This window comes from Saccopteryx bilineata, chromosome 6 (assembly GCF_036850765.1).
Source record: "Saccopteryx bilineata isolate mSacBil1 chromosome 6, mSacBil1_pri_phased_curated, whole genome shotgun sequence".
Taxonomy (NCBI): Eukaryota; Metazoa; Chordata; class Mammalia; order Chiroptera; family Emballonuridae; genus Saccopteryx; species Saccopteryx bilineata.
The window spans coordinates 109,866,255-109,881,291 of NC_089495.1; the positions used below are offsets into that span (position 1 = coordinate 109,866,255).

At 39.7% G+C, this 15,037-nt stretch overlaps 1 protein-coding gene across 1 annotated transcript in view; it reads left to right on the top strand.

The window, feature by feature from the left end:
- LOC136309361 (phosphatidylinositol 3,4,5-trisphosphate 3-phosphatase TPTE2-like) overlaps nucleotides 1-15,037 on the top strand; it is a 105,536-nt gene that overhangs the window by 64,895 nt on the left and 25,604 nt on the right. Inside the window, exons 11-12 of the mRNA XM_066237532.1 lie at nucleotides 10,754-10,815; nucleotides 13,500-13,580. Coding sequence (XP_066093629.1) covers nucleotides 10,754-10,815; nucleotides 13,500-13,580 — 143 coding nt within the window. The remainder of the gene's footprint in view (nucleotides 1-10,753; nucleotides 10,816-13,499; nucleotides 13,581-15,037) is intronic.

A 15,037-nucleotide genomic window follows, 5' to 3' on the forward strand; every position in this document is an offset into this window, starting at 1 on the left:
TTTTATGGCCCAGAATTTAGTCAATTTTATCAAATGTTTTCTGTATACTTGAAAAGAGTATTTATTGTGCATTGATATGAACAGTGTTCTAAATACACCCATTAGGTCATTGGTTAATTGTGTTATTCAAATCTTCTATATACTTAATGTCATTTTATTTTGGTTTGATTGATTTTTTTACAATGTAAGTCCTTTTTCCCACTCACTATCATTAGCTTGGAAGTCATATACTCATTTTCTAAAACTTTAGCAATTACCCTAAAGATTTATTTAGCTATTGATTTTTTTAAAATTTTTATGTTGACCTTGTATCTAGTAATCTTCCTGAACTCCTTTATTAGTTTTAGGAGTTAGTCTTCAGATTTAATTGGATTTTTCTATTCTGAAAATAATGAATATTTGTCTCTTCTGTTTTTATCCCTCCACATTTTGTTTCTTCTACTTATGTTAACACACTGACAAAGCGTTTTGATACAGTGTTAAATAGAAGCAATGAATAGTGTAAATTTTTCTGTAGTTTTTGGCTTTAAAGGAAGTACTATCAATATTTAATAGATAATATAATGTACTTGGTAGCTATTTTGGTAGATTCCTTTCATCAAATCAAGTTAAGGAAATTTCTTAGTTTTTCTTTATTTTTCAAATTATGAATATATACTGAAATTTAGTGAATGCTTTCTCCTGCACTTTTTGAGATGATTGCAAGGTATGTCTTTTAATCTTTGAATATGATAGATTGCATTAATATAGATTTCTGGTATAAGATGATCCTTGCATTCCTGAGAAAAATGGTACTCTATGATATATATTTTTTATATTGCTGGATTCACTCTGAAGATATAAAATTCATTTTTAACATCTATATTCACAAATGAGAGTAGTATAAAGTTATCTTTCCTTATATTTGTGCATTTTGAGGATCAATTATACTAGTGTTATTAAATGAGTTGGGGAATATTCTTTTGTTTACTGTTTTTAAGAAATTATAAAAGACAGAAATTATTCCTTCCTTATGGATTTGGTAGAAATCTCATCTTGTCCTTTTGGGGGGGTGGTGATGAGAAATTAAATATAATTTTTAATGTAATGTTATTGTTCTATTCAGGTTTTCCCTTCTAGAGTAAAATTTTTATCTGAATTTTTAAATTTAAGTTTTAAAATGATGATACAAATGTTCTTGCAGTGTTTTTATATTTCTATTATGTTTGTAATTTTGCCCTCATTTTTATTTCTAATATCTGTGTCTCCCTTTATAAAATCAGGAGGTGTTTTTTGAGGGGGGTATTTTTTTTTATTTTGTTGTTTTTTAATTTAGTGAGAGGATGGGAAGGCAGAGACAGACTCCCACATGCACCCTGACCAGGATCCACCCAGCAAGCCCACTAGGAAGGATGCTCTGCCCATCTGGGGCCCTTGTTCTGTTGGAACCGGAGCCTTTTTTTTTTTTTTTTAAGCATCTGAAGCAGAGGACATGGAGCTATCCTCAGAGCCCGGGGCCAAGTTGCTCCAACTGAGCCATGGCTGCAGGAGGAGAGAAGAAAGGGAGAGAGAGGGAGAAGGGGAGAGGTAGAGAGGTGGAGAAATAGATGGGCACTTCTCCTTTGCGCCCCGACCAGGAATTGAACCTAGAACGTCCACACACTGGGCAGATGCTCTACCACTGAGCCTACCAGCCAGGGCTTGTAAAATCAGTTTTATAAGAGATTTTATATTTGTTTCTTGGTAAATACCCTGATGGTTAATGTTATTAAGCATTCTATTTTAACTTATGTTTCATTTATTTCTGCTTTAATATGTACATCATTTTTCTACTTGTTTTGAGTATACAGTACTTGTTTTCTTTTACTACTTTCTTGAATGAAAAATTTTGCTAATCAAATTGTAATTTTTAAACTTTATTATCTATACATTTAAAGTATGTATTTTCTTGTTAATACTGCTTTAGCTAACTTGCAATTATTTTATAGGTGCTGCTTTTGTTTTTCTTTAGTTTTGAATAATTTATGATGATTCTATTAGTTTGTTTAAGTAATTCCAAATATCCCACAATTTTTTAAACACAGAGATTATGTAGAAGTAATTTTTTTTTAAAAAAATCAGGATTATTTTTAAATTATATTTTAAATTAGCTAGTATCTAAGAGTTTCAGCCATATTTTATGACTGATTTTTCTTTGTGTTGGTTCTGAGACAGTGATCTAGAGTCAGAGGATGGTCTATTAGCCAGCAGCATGGGCACCAACTAGGAGCCAGTTAGTGGAGCAAAACCTCATGATCACTTCCAACCTACTGCTTTAGAATCTGCATTTTAATTAGATCCACAGATGAGTTATATGCTATTGAAGTTTGAGAAACACCAACGGATATGATTGCTCAGTAAAAGCTAGAGAGTTTTTTACCTTTAATTTCTTCCTCCACTGTTTAATAAAAACTCTGCTTCACGCTGGAACTGATTTAACCATTTTTGTCCAGTGTAGCAAAAAGAGAAATGCAAACTTTTAGCATTGGGGGCCCACTGAAAGCTAACCTTTAGGCATGTTTGAGTCTTCTCTCCTTCTACCTAGAGGAGGAAATAAAAACTAATGTCATCCCCTGCATGGCCCATTTTCCTCAGTTCAGCCAGCCCTGCCAGACTGGCCAGGAGAGCCAGCAAGACGACTCTCACGTAGTTGGGTCTATCATGTTCAATTCCACAGATACCTTTGACCTCCCACAAACGCGTCATACTTCTGTACTCATTCCTTCTTTATTTTCACAAACAGTGCTTTCGCCGTACTTCAGTGAGCCAAGGTTATTTCAGTAAATCACACTTCTGCCACCATCTGTATCAGAGGTCCCCAAGACACATCTGCCAGATTCAGTGATTTTCCGGAACGCTCATAGGACTCAGCCTGTAGTCATAGTTATGCCTATGAATTATTACAATAAGAGGGTATACATACAACCGAATCAGCAAAGAAAAAAGGTGCATGGGGAAAGTCAACTGTAATTGAAAAAGATAAAATTAAAATAGAAAGAAAAAATTTCTCAGCTTTTCGCCATTTAATATAATGTTAGCTGTCAGTTTTTTTATATATGGTCTTTTCTTAGGGTTCTTATCATAATTGGATGTTAGATTTTTCTGCATTTGTTGATATGTTCATATGATTTTGATCCTTCACTTTGTTTATGTGGCATATAGCATTAATTGATTTGTGAATATTAAACCAACCTTGCATCCTGGAAATAAACTCCACTTGATCATGGCATGTGACTTTTTTATTGTATTGCTGAATTTAGTTTGCTAATAGTTTGGTTTGGATTTTTGATCTATGTACATCAGGGATATTAGCCTGTAATTTTAATTTTTTGTATTTTTCTGTCTGATTTTGATATCAAGGTAAAACTGGTCTTGTAAAATGAGTTCAGGAGCCTTCTCCCTCTTCAATATTTTGGACTAGTTAGAAAAGAATACATTAATTCTTCTTTTGAATGGTTGGTAAAGTCCACTTGTGAGGCCATCTGATCCAGGGCTTTTCTTTGTTGGGTGTTCTTTTTTGTTTGTTTGTGGTTTTTTTGTATTTTTCTGAAGTTGGAAACGGGGAGGCAGTCTGACAGACTCCCGCATGTGCCCGACCAAGATCCACCCGGCATGCCCACAAGGGGGCAATGCTCTGCCCATCTGGGGCGTTGCTCCGCTGCAACCAAAGCCATTCTAGCGCCTGAGGCAGAGGCCATGGAGCCATCCTGAGCACCCGGGCCAACTTTGCTCCAGTGGAGCCTTGGCTGCGGGAGGGGAAGAGAGAGACAGAGAGGAAGGAGAGGGGGAGGGGTGGAGAAGCAGATAGGCGCTTCTCCTGTGTGCCCTGGCCAGGAATCGAACCTGGGACTCCTGCATGCCAGGCCGACGCTCTACCACTGAGCCATCCGGCCAGGGTTTGTTGGGTGTTTTTTTTTTTTATTACTGATTCGATTTTATTAGCAGTTATCAATCTGCTCAGACTTTCTGTTTCTTCCTGATTCAGTCTTGGGAGAATAGTATGTTTCTAGGAATTTATTCATATCATGCAGATTGTTTATAGTTGTACAGCATAAGGGGAGAGGTCACACTGTGAACCAAGGTCAGCTGCTACTGGTGCTGGTCCTGGGACCACTCAGCTGAGGCATACTCAGCAAGAGGTATGCCAAGGCCAGCTGCTACCTGCCTGGGGCCTGTAGACTCCTGAGAGTCTTCAGATAAGTCTGCAGCGCTGGCGCGGGCTGGCTTCCCATGAAGGTTAGCCACTGAAGGAGCTCAGACAGTGTGTAAATTGGGTGTTGTGAAGGAGTCACCAAGGTGGGGCAAGAGTATTCACCAGATTCAAGTGGTTTCAGATTTGGTGCCTACTTCTGCTGGCATGCTGGGTGGGAGGCAGGTTCAAAACAAGAACAGCAGCTGCCATCACTTCAGTCTCTTCTGGTCCTCTCCCTGAAGCCACACAATTCAGTTCCTACATATATGTCACTGGCACTTTTCAAGCTGTTGTCCCTTTTCTGGGGCTTAGGATGAGTGTTTGTGGGAGAGTGAGTCTGTGCTTGGGCCCTTTAAGAGAATGCTTGGGTTTCCAGCAGCCCTCCATCTCATCTAGATGGAAACCCTGCTGCTTTTCACAGCCAGATATTGTGGGGACTTCTTCTCTTGGTACTGATGCTCCAGGCCAAGATCCTGGTATAGGGCTGCAACTCCTTGCTCTTCAGTAGCTCTACAGCTAAAGTACATTTCCCAATTCTCAAACACTACACATGAGTGTGGGGCCAATCTGTTTCTCATTTCCATCCTTGTTACTAATCTTGACGTGGCTTTTTCTTTATATCCTTAGTTAGAGAAGTTCTGTTCAGGTAGTCTTCAGATGATTCTTCAGGGTGATTGGTCTATAGTTGTAATTTTAATGTAATTATGGGAGTATGTGAACACAGCTTTTACCTGCTCTGGCACCTTCATTGGAAGTTGTGTTATAAATTTTTCATCATTTTGCATTCAATCTTTCTGTATCATTTTGGTTTAAGTCTCTTGAAACAGCATGTATTTGTATTATTAAAAATACAATATCAGAATCTATACATTTTTAATGTATTTATTATGATTATAGACATATTTGGACTTATTTGTGGCATTCAATTATGTCTTTTATATTTGTCACAATTTTTCTGTGCTTCTTTTTATCTCCTTTCCTGCATTTTGTGGATTATGTCATCCCTTTTTTCCTTATAATAGTTTATTTTGAGTTTCTTGACTTTGACTGCCACTTACCAGTTTGGTTCCTCTCCCCATTTCTGATCCTCTGAGTCTTTCTTGCCTTTTTTTTAGTTGAGCCATGTTTCTTTCTCCATCATTTCCATGTATTTGATATGGAGGTTGGGTTTTTTTTTCCTTTTTCTTTTTTTGCCTTTTAATAACTTTATTATTTTTTTTAAAAAGTTTTATTTAGAAAATTAAATTTTAACAGGATAACATTGATCAATAAGAGTAGGTTGGGGTTTTTCCAATCTACTTTTGGTGTTCAAACCACCATCTTGAGTTATAGTCTTTTTAACTTAATCATCTTTGTTAGATTTACTAAACTCTAATGCAAATCGTGGCCATTTATTATTATCAGGACACTTATAGGCAAAGTCTTTAGAATTTTTTATTTACTAGAATAAACAGTTTTCACTTATAAAAAAAATGGTGGAAGAGAAACTTCCTTGCCAAGTTTGCCAGATAAATACCAAAATACCTGAAATGAAGAAAATATAAATTCCAGCAAAGGAAACTCCAAAAACAGTGACCCAGTTACAGTGAAGAAATACTGAAGAAAACAGGGCAGTCAAGCAAGCCTGTAGGTGTCTGGAAAAAGACACAAAAGAGCTCAGAACTAAGATATATAAATTGATTGATTGATTTCATAAATTTATACATATCAACTGTGAAATCTACTTTTAAGAGATAAATAGTAACATCTGTAAGATAGAATTTTGAGATAAAACTGAAAAGCCATAATAAACGTACAAATGCTGTAGAACTGTGTTCTTCAAAGTTTGTATATTATTATGACATAGCAGGATTATTAATATTAAATTGTCCCTGATTTGGATCTTAAGACTATTTTTAAACCACTTGGAATCATTCTAAGCCGCAGTTTTCCCATCTGTAAAATGGGAATTGTAATACCTGCCTTCAAGGATTATTATAAAACTAAGATGAGTTAATGCATATTAAAATGTATAGTAGAACATGTGATACATAGTAAACAGTGAATAAATGGTAGGTATCAGAATCAATAAGGAGGAAATGGCAATATCAAGTGTAGACTAGGGATTCAAAAAGCTTGGCTATGCACCTGACCAGCGGTGGTGCAGTGGATAGAGTGTCGGACTGGGATACAGAAGACCCAGGTTTAAGACCCTGAGGTCTCCAGCTTGAGCGCAGGCTCATCTGGTTTGAGTAAAAGCTCACCAGTTTGGACCCAAGGTTGCTGGCTCGAGCAAGGGGTTACTTGGTCTGCTGAAGGCCCGTGGTGTTTTTTTTCCAACGAAAAACTGATGTTGATGCTTCTCATCTCTCTCTGTTCCTGTCTGTCCCTCTCTCTGTCTCTGTAAAAAATAATAATAATAATAAAATAAAAAGCTTGCTGTGAAAAAACAGAGAAAAATTAGTTGTTTAAGCATTTGGGGCTGATAGTGTTTTTTATAAGATAGAGTGAGGGGACCTATGTTTATTTACCAAGGGTAAGGAATTAGAGAGAGAGAGAGAGACTGAAGCAGAAAAATGAAGACTGATAAAGTCAAGACACTGATCAAGAGAAGGGGATGTGATCCAGAACCCAAGTGGAGTATCTGGCTGGATTAAGGAGGAGAAGCTCCTGCCTGACCAGTGGTGGCATGGTGGATAGAACTTTTTACCTAGAATGCTGAGGTTTTCTGTTCAAAACCCCGAGGTCACTGGCTTGAGTGTGGGCTTGCCAACTTAAACACAAGGTTGCTGGCTAGATCGTGGGATCATCAACATGACCTGAAGGGCACTACCTATAGCCCAAAGGTCACTGGCTTGAAGCACAAAGTGGCTGGTTTGAGCCCAAGGTCACACTGGCTTGAGCCCCCTGGTCAAGGAACATATGAGAAGCAGTCAATGAACAACTAAAGTGAAACAACTATGAGTTAATGCTTCTCATTTTTCTCCTCCCTCTCTCTCTCTGAAATCAGTAAAAACAAAAATTTTTTTATTTTTTTTTTTAAAGAGGTGAAACTCCTTCCATGTGAGATTCAAGGGAAGGGGTAAGGATAGATGTAACCATGGGAAGCCTACAGGGGGGACTCAGGGAAGCAACAAGTTAAGGGAGGTCTCGCCTCTGTAAAGAAAGAAATAGAAGACAGACAGAGTCAGAGGGAAGGTGGTTGGGTTGAATACAGGGAAAATTTTAACTAGATTCCACGAGAACTTGGACAAGAAACTGAAAACAACATATGGACGTGTCTTGGCTGCATTGAGGCCCAGCTTACATGTTGTACTATTAATTGATGTTATTACCGATATGAAAAGTTGTGTGTTTTTTCTCCAGTAGTTATCTGCATCTCTAGTGTCTGTGTATATGTGGTGGCTTTATCTTTCTGATGTAGGAATGAAGAAAGTGGGTGCCCACATTAACCCAAGTGTTAGGCTTTGACAGAGTGGATACAGTCAAAGGCCCAGAAGCAAGGGAAACAGTGTTATTCAGTACTGGTAAAGCCAATAGTGATATTGTTCATTGTGCACCTAAGTGGATGAGGAAGTAAAAAAGAATAACGAGAAAAAGGATTGTTGTGGGACTGGATGTCATGATAAATTGAAAGGGCAGATATGTTCATTCATTCATGTATTGAACACCAGGTACTGTCTTGATGCAGGGTATATGACAGTGTACTGAGCAGACATATGCACTTCTCCCATGGAGACCACAGTCTATTGTTTACAAAGAAAAAATGGTATGTATTAGATGGTGATACATGCAACGTATACACATACACTTACCAGTCTTCGTGTCTGGAAAATCAGCTCAGTAGCTTTGCTTACAGATTCAAGAATTGAGCATGTAAATTCTACTTAGCAGGCAGGGGTAATGGACATAGCCTGAAAAAGTAAAGCTTAAGAATTGCTGTGAAACATCATATAAGCTGGCATTAAGATGTTTTGCTACCTGACTATGTGAAAGTTTCTTAAACTTGCAAAACCTCAGTTTCTCCTTTCTCATGCTGGGTTATTTATCTCACAGAGTTGTTGGAAAGACTATATGAGATCTTTAAAGCATTACCAGAATTTTAGTTATTATCATTATGAAAGCCGAGAATTGCATTACATTTAGAGGTGCAAGATGCTTCTTTAGACCTCAGGATGACAAAAACTCTCTACCGACTCCCATCTAACCAACTTGCTGGATTATATGATGCTCTCCATTCCCTTTGTAAACTCACCTGTTGGTGTCTATTAACATGTTAACAAATGGCAGCTAGTAAGCTTCTCTTTAGTAAGCCTATGTGTTTGTGCTTCTACCAGTGTCTGCCTGTTCTACTTATTATTATACTTATGTCAGATAATCAAGTATCATGTAGATTTTGAAAAAGGTATAGTTTTATAAAACCTAAGTTAAATGTTTCAAGAAAATTAAATGAAATTGAGTAGTACAACCAAAATTGCACCTGGATTAATAGCAAGTAAGACTAAGGTAAAACATTGGGAGAAAAATTCCAGTAGTGAAATCTGGAAGGTTCTGCACCTAGATTGCTTTCAAGATCTGAAACTAGAAATTATAGATGATGCCATGGTTTATGCTATGGGTCTGGCCTTTCCAAGAAAGAATTCCAAAACCTTTGTCCAATAGGAGAAGTTCAGTGAATAAATATACATTTAAGTTTTAAGTGAAAATAAGCAATATCTTTTTTTTAAGTGAGAGGAGGGTGAGATACAGAGACAGACTCCCATATGCACCCCGGCCGGGATCCACCAGGCAACCCCTGTCTGGGGCTGATCCTCTGCCCATCTGGGGCCAATCCTCGCCACTGAGCTGTTTTTAGTGCATGAAGCAGAGGCTCAATAGAGCCATTCTCAGCACCTGGAGTCTACATGCTTGAATCCATTGAGCCACTGGCTGTGGAGGTAGGCTGGAGGGAAGTTAGGGAGAAGAGAAGGGGTAGAGAAGCAGATAGTTGCCTCTCCTGTGTGCCCTCACCAGGAATTGGACCCAGGACTTTCACACGCCAGGTCAACACTCTACTACTGAGTCAACTGGTCAGGGCCAGCAATATCATTTTTATGATTCTCTGCTATACCTGATGTGACTAGATGAGAGGGCATTTACTGTGTCTGCAGTTGTATTATCCATAGCCACAAGAATACAAATCTGCAAAAGTGTTTTCACGGGGACAACACCAGAATTACAGAGACCCAGAGATGTCCTCCAAAACTGAAACATTAACAATCTACACACAACTGAAAGCCAGTTTTTAAGGAGCTTTTATTTATCATAGCATGGGGTGGTACAAAGTCCTCTTTGGAAGTACTTGACTTAGAACAGTGATTTTCAAACTACGGTTGGCAAAGTAAGTTTAGTAGTACATTTAAAAAGGATAGACTAGAAAATAGAGTGCATCTTAAGGTAAAAGGATAAGTTTGGAATTATATAAAATAAGTTCAACATATACTGGTAAGACAAGAGCTACCACCGATATTGTAGACATAAAAAAGCAACATATTTTTTAACTCAGATTTTGTATGGCAGGTCAAAAATGTAAATTGGAATAAAACATAAGGGGCTTTGAGGATAAAATGACATGAAATCAAGGATTTGTTTTATTTTTATTTTTTATTTTTTGTGACAGAGACAGACAGGTAGGGAGAGAGATGAGAACCATCAGTTCTTTGCTGCGGCTCCTTAGTTATTCATTGATTGTATTCTCATATGTGCCTTGACCAGGGGGCTACAGCAGAGCGAGTGACCCCTTGTTCAAGCCAGCGACCTTGGGCTCAAGCTGGTGAGCCTGTGCTCAAACTGGTGATCTCATGTTTCGAACCTGGGTGTTCTGCATCCCAGTTTGACGCTCTATCTACTGCGCCACCGCCTGGTCAGGCAATCAAGGATTTGTTTTAAAATGCTTTGGTGGGGTGGGGGAGGGAGAAAGATGGAGGAGGGAGAGAGGGAAGAATGGAAAAAAGAAGAGAGAGAAATTAAACAAGTACACAACAATATAATATGATAATTATAGAATCTTAGGAGCAGGTATATGAGGGTTCCTTATACTGTTCTCTACTTTTATAGATATTTTGTAACATACAAACTTTAACTAAAATGGAAGGAATAATGGGTATTGCAAATGCTGGTTGGCATTTTGTGTTCTAACCATGTTCTTTTATTGATGTTAGAAAAACAGGGTATGTATTTAGTTCCTAATTGACGAGTAACCCTTTAGTGTCAGAGTTCTAGAGCAGAGCTGATTGCCTCTGCCAATGACTGCAGTCCCAGTAGTAGCGACTCAAGAACAGTACACACGAGCACAGGTGCGTGTATGTACATGGTAGGAAGAAGTCCTGGGAACCTCAGAGCAATGACACAGCTTCAACTATTTCTGACTTGCAATTTTCTTATCAAGCACTTTCAATGAAAAGTGCTTGAATGAAAGAATGAAAGAAAATCAATTCAAAATGACCTCTGAATATTTCTGAGAGCATTTTTATACCATGTACTACCATGAACAATGGTCATGAGCTAACTTATTTTCTTTTCTAGGAAGAACTGGAACTATGGTTTGTGCCTGCCTTATTGCCCTTGAAATATTCAGGACTGCAGAGGTATGAAAGATCTTATTACACACTTATCTTATGCTGACTGAATTTGCTAGTTCTGAAATGTCACTGGTAGGATAGGATGATTCTTTGAGTCATGGTACTTAGTAAAATTGTAATTGGAGAGGCTATTAGAAAACCTCTTTCGCATTTCTTTGTTTGACTTGCATTAGTTATAGCTGATCAAGATAACTCTTACTCTGGGCCAGGACTAGGGTGAAGTCAGTGAGGCACTCAACCTTGGGCATAAATGTAAAAGACTGCCAAAATGCTCACAGTTAATATACATAAGATTCTAGTGCAATATCAAAATTAATGCAAAAAATCTATGAAGTATATACAATATCAACATTTTAAATAAAGACAAGACCCAACAAGGGCAAGATTAAGGTGAGGTTAGAAAGGTTGAGTTATGCAAGTGCAAAAGAGTTCAGCAATCAAGATGCTTCACCTGTTTCAGTGTGACCCTACTCTGACCAATTATGGGACTTCCTCCTTTCACACAAGAAAATATGAAGATTGATTAGGTAAGTTTTCTAAAGGACCTTGACCCTCAGAAGTGCTAGGTAGATAAGAGGTGGTGCTTAACAACACAGAACAAAGTCTCTGCCCAGTGTTATATTTGCCTAGTCAATCTCTGTGAGTTCTGTGCCCTTTGGAAATTTCTAAGAAGACAGAGTGGGCTGTTTCTACTTCTTAAATCAGGGTTATCAGTCTTTTTTCTGCCATGATCTTGCTGAGAAGTTAACCATATACAGGACACACACTCAATAGCTCTGCTCCTCATTTAGCCTACATTCGAGTTAAGAGAAGCTGTGGGAGGCCCTGGCAGGTTGACTCAGTGGCAGAGTGTCAGCCTGGTGTGTGGAAGTTCCTGGTTCAATTCCCGGCCAGGGCGCACAGGAGAAGCACCCATCTGCTTCTCCACCCCTCCCCCTCTCCTTCCTCTCTATCTCTCTCTTCCCCTCCTGCAGCCAAGGCTCTACTGGAGCAGAGTTGGCCCAGGATCTGAGGACAGCTCCATTGTCTCCACCTCAGGCACTAGAATGGCTCCGGTTGCAACAGGGCAATGCCCCAGATGGGCAGAGTATTGCCCCCTGGTGGGCTTGCCAGGTGGATCCTGGACAGGTGCATGCGGGAGTCTGTTTCTGCCTCCCCACCTCTCACTTCAGAAAAATACAAAAAAGAGAGAGAGAGAGAGAGAGAGAGAGAGAGAGAGAGAGAGAGAGAGAAGCTGTGGGTTATGCACAATGTCCAACATTCTAATTCCATCATCACCTTTTTTTCTAATTTGAGAAGCACAGGTTATGAAAATGTATGTTCTAGGACAGCAATTTTCAACCGGTGTGCCGCAAGAATTTTTTTTAAATTTTTAAATATTTAATATTTCTATTTTTTAGCTGCAAGAATTTTTAAAACATGCAATACCTGATTATTTAGTCAGGAGCACTGACCTCTTTTCCCTTAGATTTTCAAATAAAAACAGGTCAACAGCCACACAACAAAAGCCATCTGGTGTGAAAGAATCAAAATTATACCTAATTTTTTTTTTGTCAGATCGGCAAAACCTATACAATATTCTATGGTGTGACACAGAATTTTAGTACTTAGTTTATGTGTGCCGTGAGATGAAAAAGGTTGAAAATCACTGTTTGAGGACAGTTAATATTTAATAAAATACCGTATTTTTTGCTCCATAATATGCATGAGCATTTCCCCCTCCACTTTTGGGAGAAAAAAAAAGTGCACCTTATGGAATAGATTAGGAAATATAAAAGGTAAATGTTGTTTTGTAAAATTTTGTTTTAGGCCCTGGCCGGTTGGCTCAGCGGTAGAAAGTCGGCCTAGCGTGCGGAGGACCTGGGTTCGATTCCCGGCCAGGGCACACAGGAGAAACGCCCATTTGCTTCTCCACCCCTCCGCCACGCTTTCCTCTCTGTCTCTCTCTTCCCCTCCCGCAGCCAAGGCTCCATTGGAGCAAAGATGGCCCAGGCGCTGGGGATGGCTCCTTGGCCTCTGCCCCAGGCGCTAGAGTGGCTCTGGTCGCAATATGGCGACGCCCAGGATGAGCAGAGCATCACCCCCTGGTGGGCAGAGCGTCGCCCCTGGTGGGCGTGCCAGGTGGATCCCGGTCCGGCGCATGCGGGAGTCTGTCTGTCTCTCCCTGTTTCCAGCTTCAGAAAAATGAAAAAAAAAAATTTTTGTTTTAGTTGTGTGTGTGAGTGTGTGTGTGTGTGTGTGTGTGTGTGTGTGCGCGCGCGCGCATGTGCATCTCCTAACTTGATTAATGTGGATTGCAGCTTTTTCAATAAAGAGTTTGAAAGCCATCTTCCTGGAGCCTTGGGCTGAGAGCCTGGCTTGGGCTGGCCCTCTGTGGCTGCCTCCATCTCCAGGACAGGTCACTTAGGTTTTTGGGGGTCTCAGTCTTCTCCATATGTAAAATGGAAACATAGGAAGACAAACCAGGTGATCTGATCTCTAAGGTCTTTCCAGCTCTAAAATCACACATCTTTATGAATCTTTGAATGAGTGCTGACCTTGATGTGGCTTGGTTAATTTCCTCATTTGGGTAGCCTCTGCCCAAGGACTGCTGACTCTGGAAAGTATGTACACTTAGAAATTTTAAGAATGCCCTAGACAGGAGAGGCAAGTATAGATGAGCCATGATTGGATTGTCCCTATTTCTACAGGACAGCCTTCATTATTTTGGAAAACGACGAACGGATAAAACCACCAGTACTAAATTTCAGGGAGTAGAAACTCCTTCTCAGGTAACTTTTCTTATTAAAAAAGGGGTCCTCTGGGGAAGTGGGTTAAGAGCAACACCTGTCATTTGGTTTTAGCTTAGACTTCTCCCTTAGTGGTCAGGCAGCAGCCCATGGGTGCCCTGTGACATGCCAGGGTCCCTCCCGGAGGCCAAGGGCAGCACCTCCATTGCAGCCTGAGCTTTGCAAGGTAGCCATAGCTTCTCCCCTGAGCACAGTTTCCCAGTTTACTTCAGGTTTTTATTTTATTTTTTCCCTTTGCCAAGTCAAGTCTCTATCCATCACCATTTATCTCCAATAAACTCCTCTACCTTCCCCCGCCTTGCAATCATCACACTGTTGTCTGCGTCCTTGTGTTCTCTCTCTCTCTCTCTCTCTCTCTCTCTCTCTCTCTCTCCTTTTCTTTTTGCTCAATCCCTATCTCTCCTTCACCCAGTCACTCCCCCACACCCGACAACAGCTGTCAGCCTGCTCTCTATGAGTCTGTCTCTCTGTTGCTTGTTAGTTAATTTTGTTCATTAGATTCCACACATGAATGAAATCATATGGTACTTGTCTTTCTGTGGCTGGTTTATTTCACTTAGCGTAATGCTTTTCAAGTCAATCCATGCTGTTGCAAAGGGTAAGATTGCCCTCATCTTTATGGCTGAGTAGTATTCCATTTTATAATGTATCATAGCTTTTCTATTCGCTCATCTACTGATGGACACGTGGACAGCTTCCAAACCTTGGCCGTGGTAAATAATACTGCAGTGAACATAGGGTGCATATGTTGTTTCTAATCATGGTGTATGATCCTTTCATGTATTGCTGGATTCAGTTTGATAATATTTTGTTGAGAATTTTTAGCATCAATGTTCATCAGGGACGTTGGCCTATAATTTTTTTCCTTGTCGTGTCTTTCTCTTTTTTTGGAATGAGAATAATGCTGGTTATGTAAAATGTGCTTGGGAGTCTTCCCTCCTCTTGAACTTTTTGGAACCATTTGAGAAAGATAAGCATTAGTTCTACTTTGAATGGTAAAATTCAGCTGGGAAGCCGCAGAGCCCAGGATTTTGTTTGCTGGGAGTGTTTTGGTTACTGCACCAATGTCACTAGCTGTAACCTGTCAGCACTTTAAACCCTCGTGCCATTGCTCATGTGGGACCTTCCTGGAGCCCCTTTTCCTTCCCAGCCTGAAGGAGTCTCCTGCTCTTTCAGGTCCTCTAGCCTTCGGTGTTTCTTTTCGGGACTACTCTAATTTACATTATTCTCTAGTTATTTGAAATGGTGACTCTTCTATTGCTTTTGCAGGCAAAGCTCATATCTTACTCATCTTTCTACCCTGGTGTCCCAAAGTACCCCATATAGCACCTCTTCTGTTTGGAGCAAGTGCCTGCTAAATATATGCCGGCCGCATGAACTCCTGCCGTGGGCCCTGTTGTTTGGGGCGGCAGGAGAAGGAAGAGAGCCAGCACAGTGCA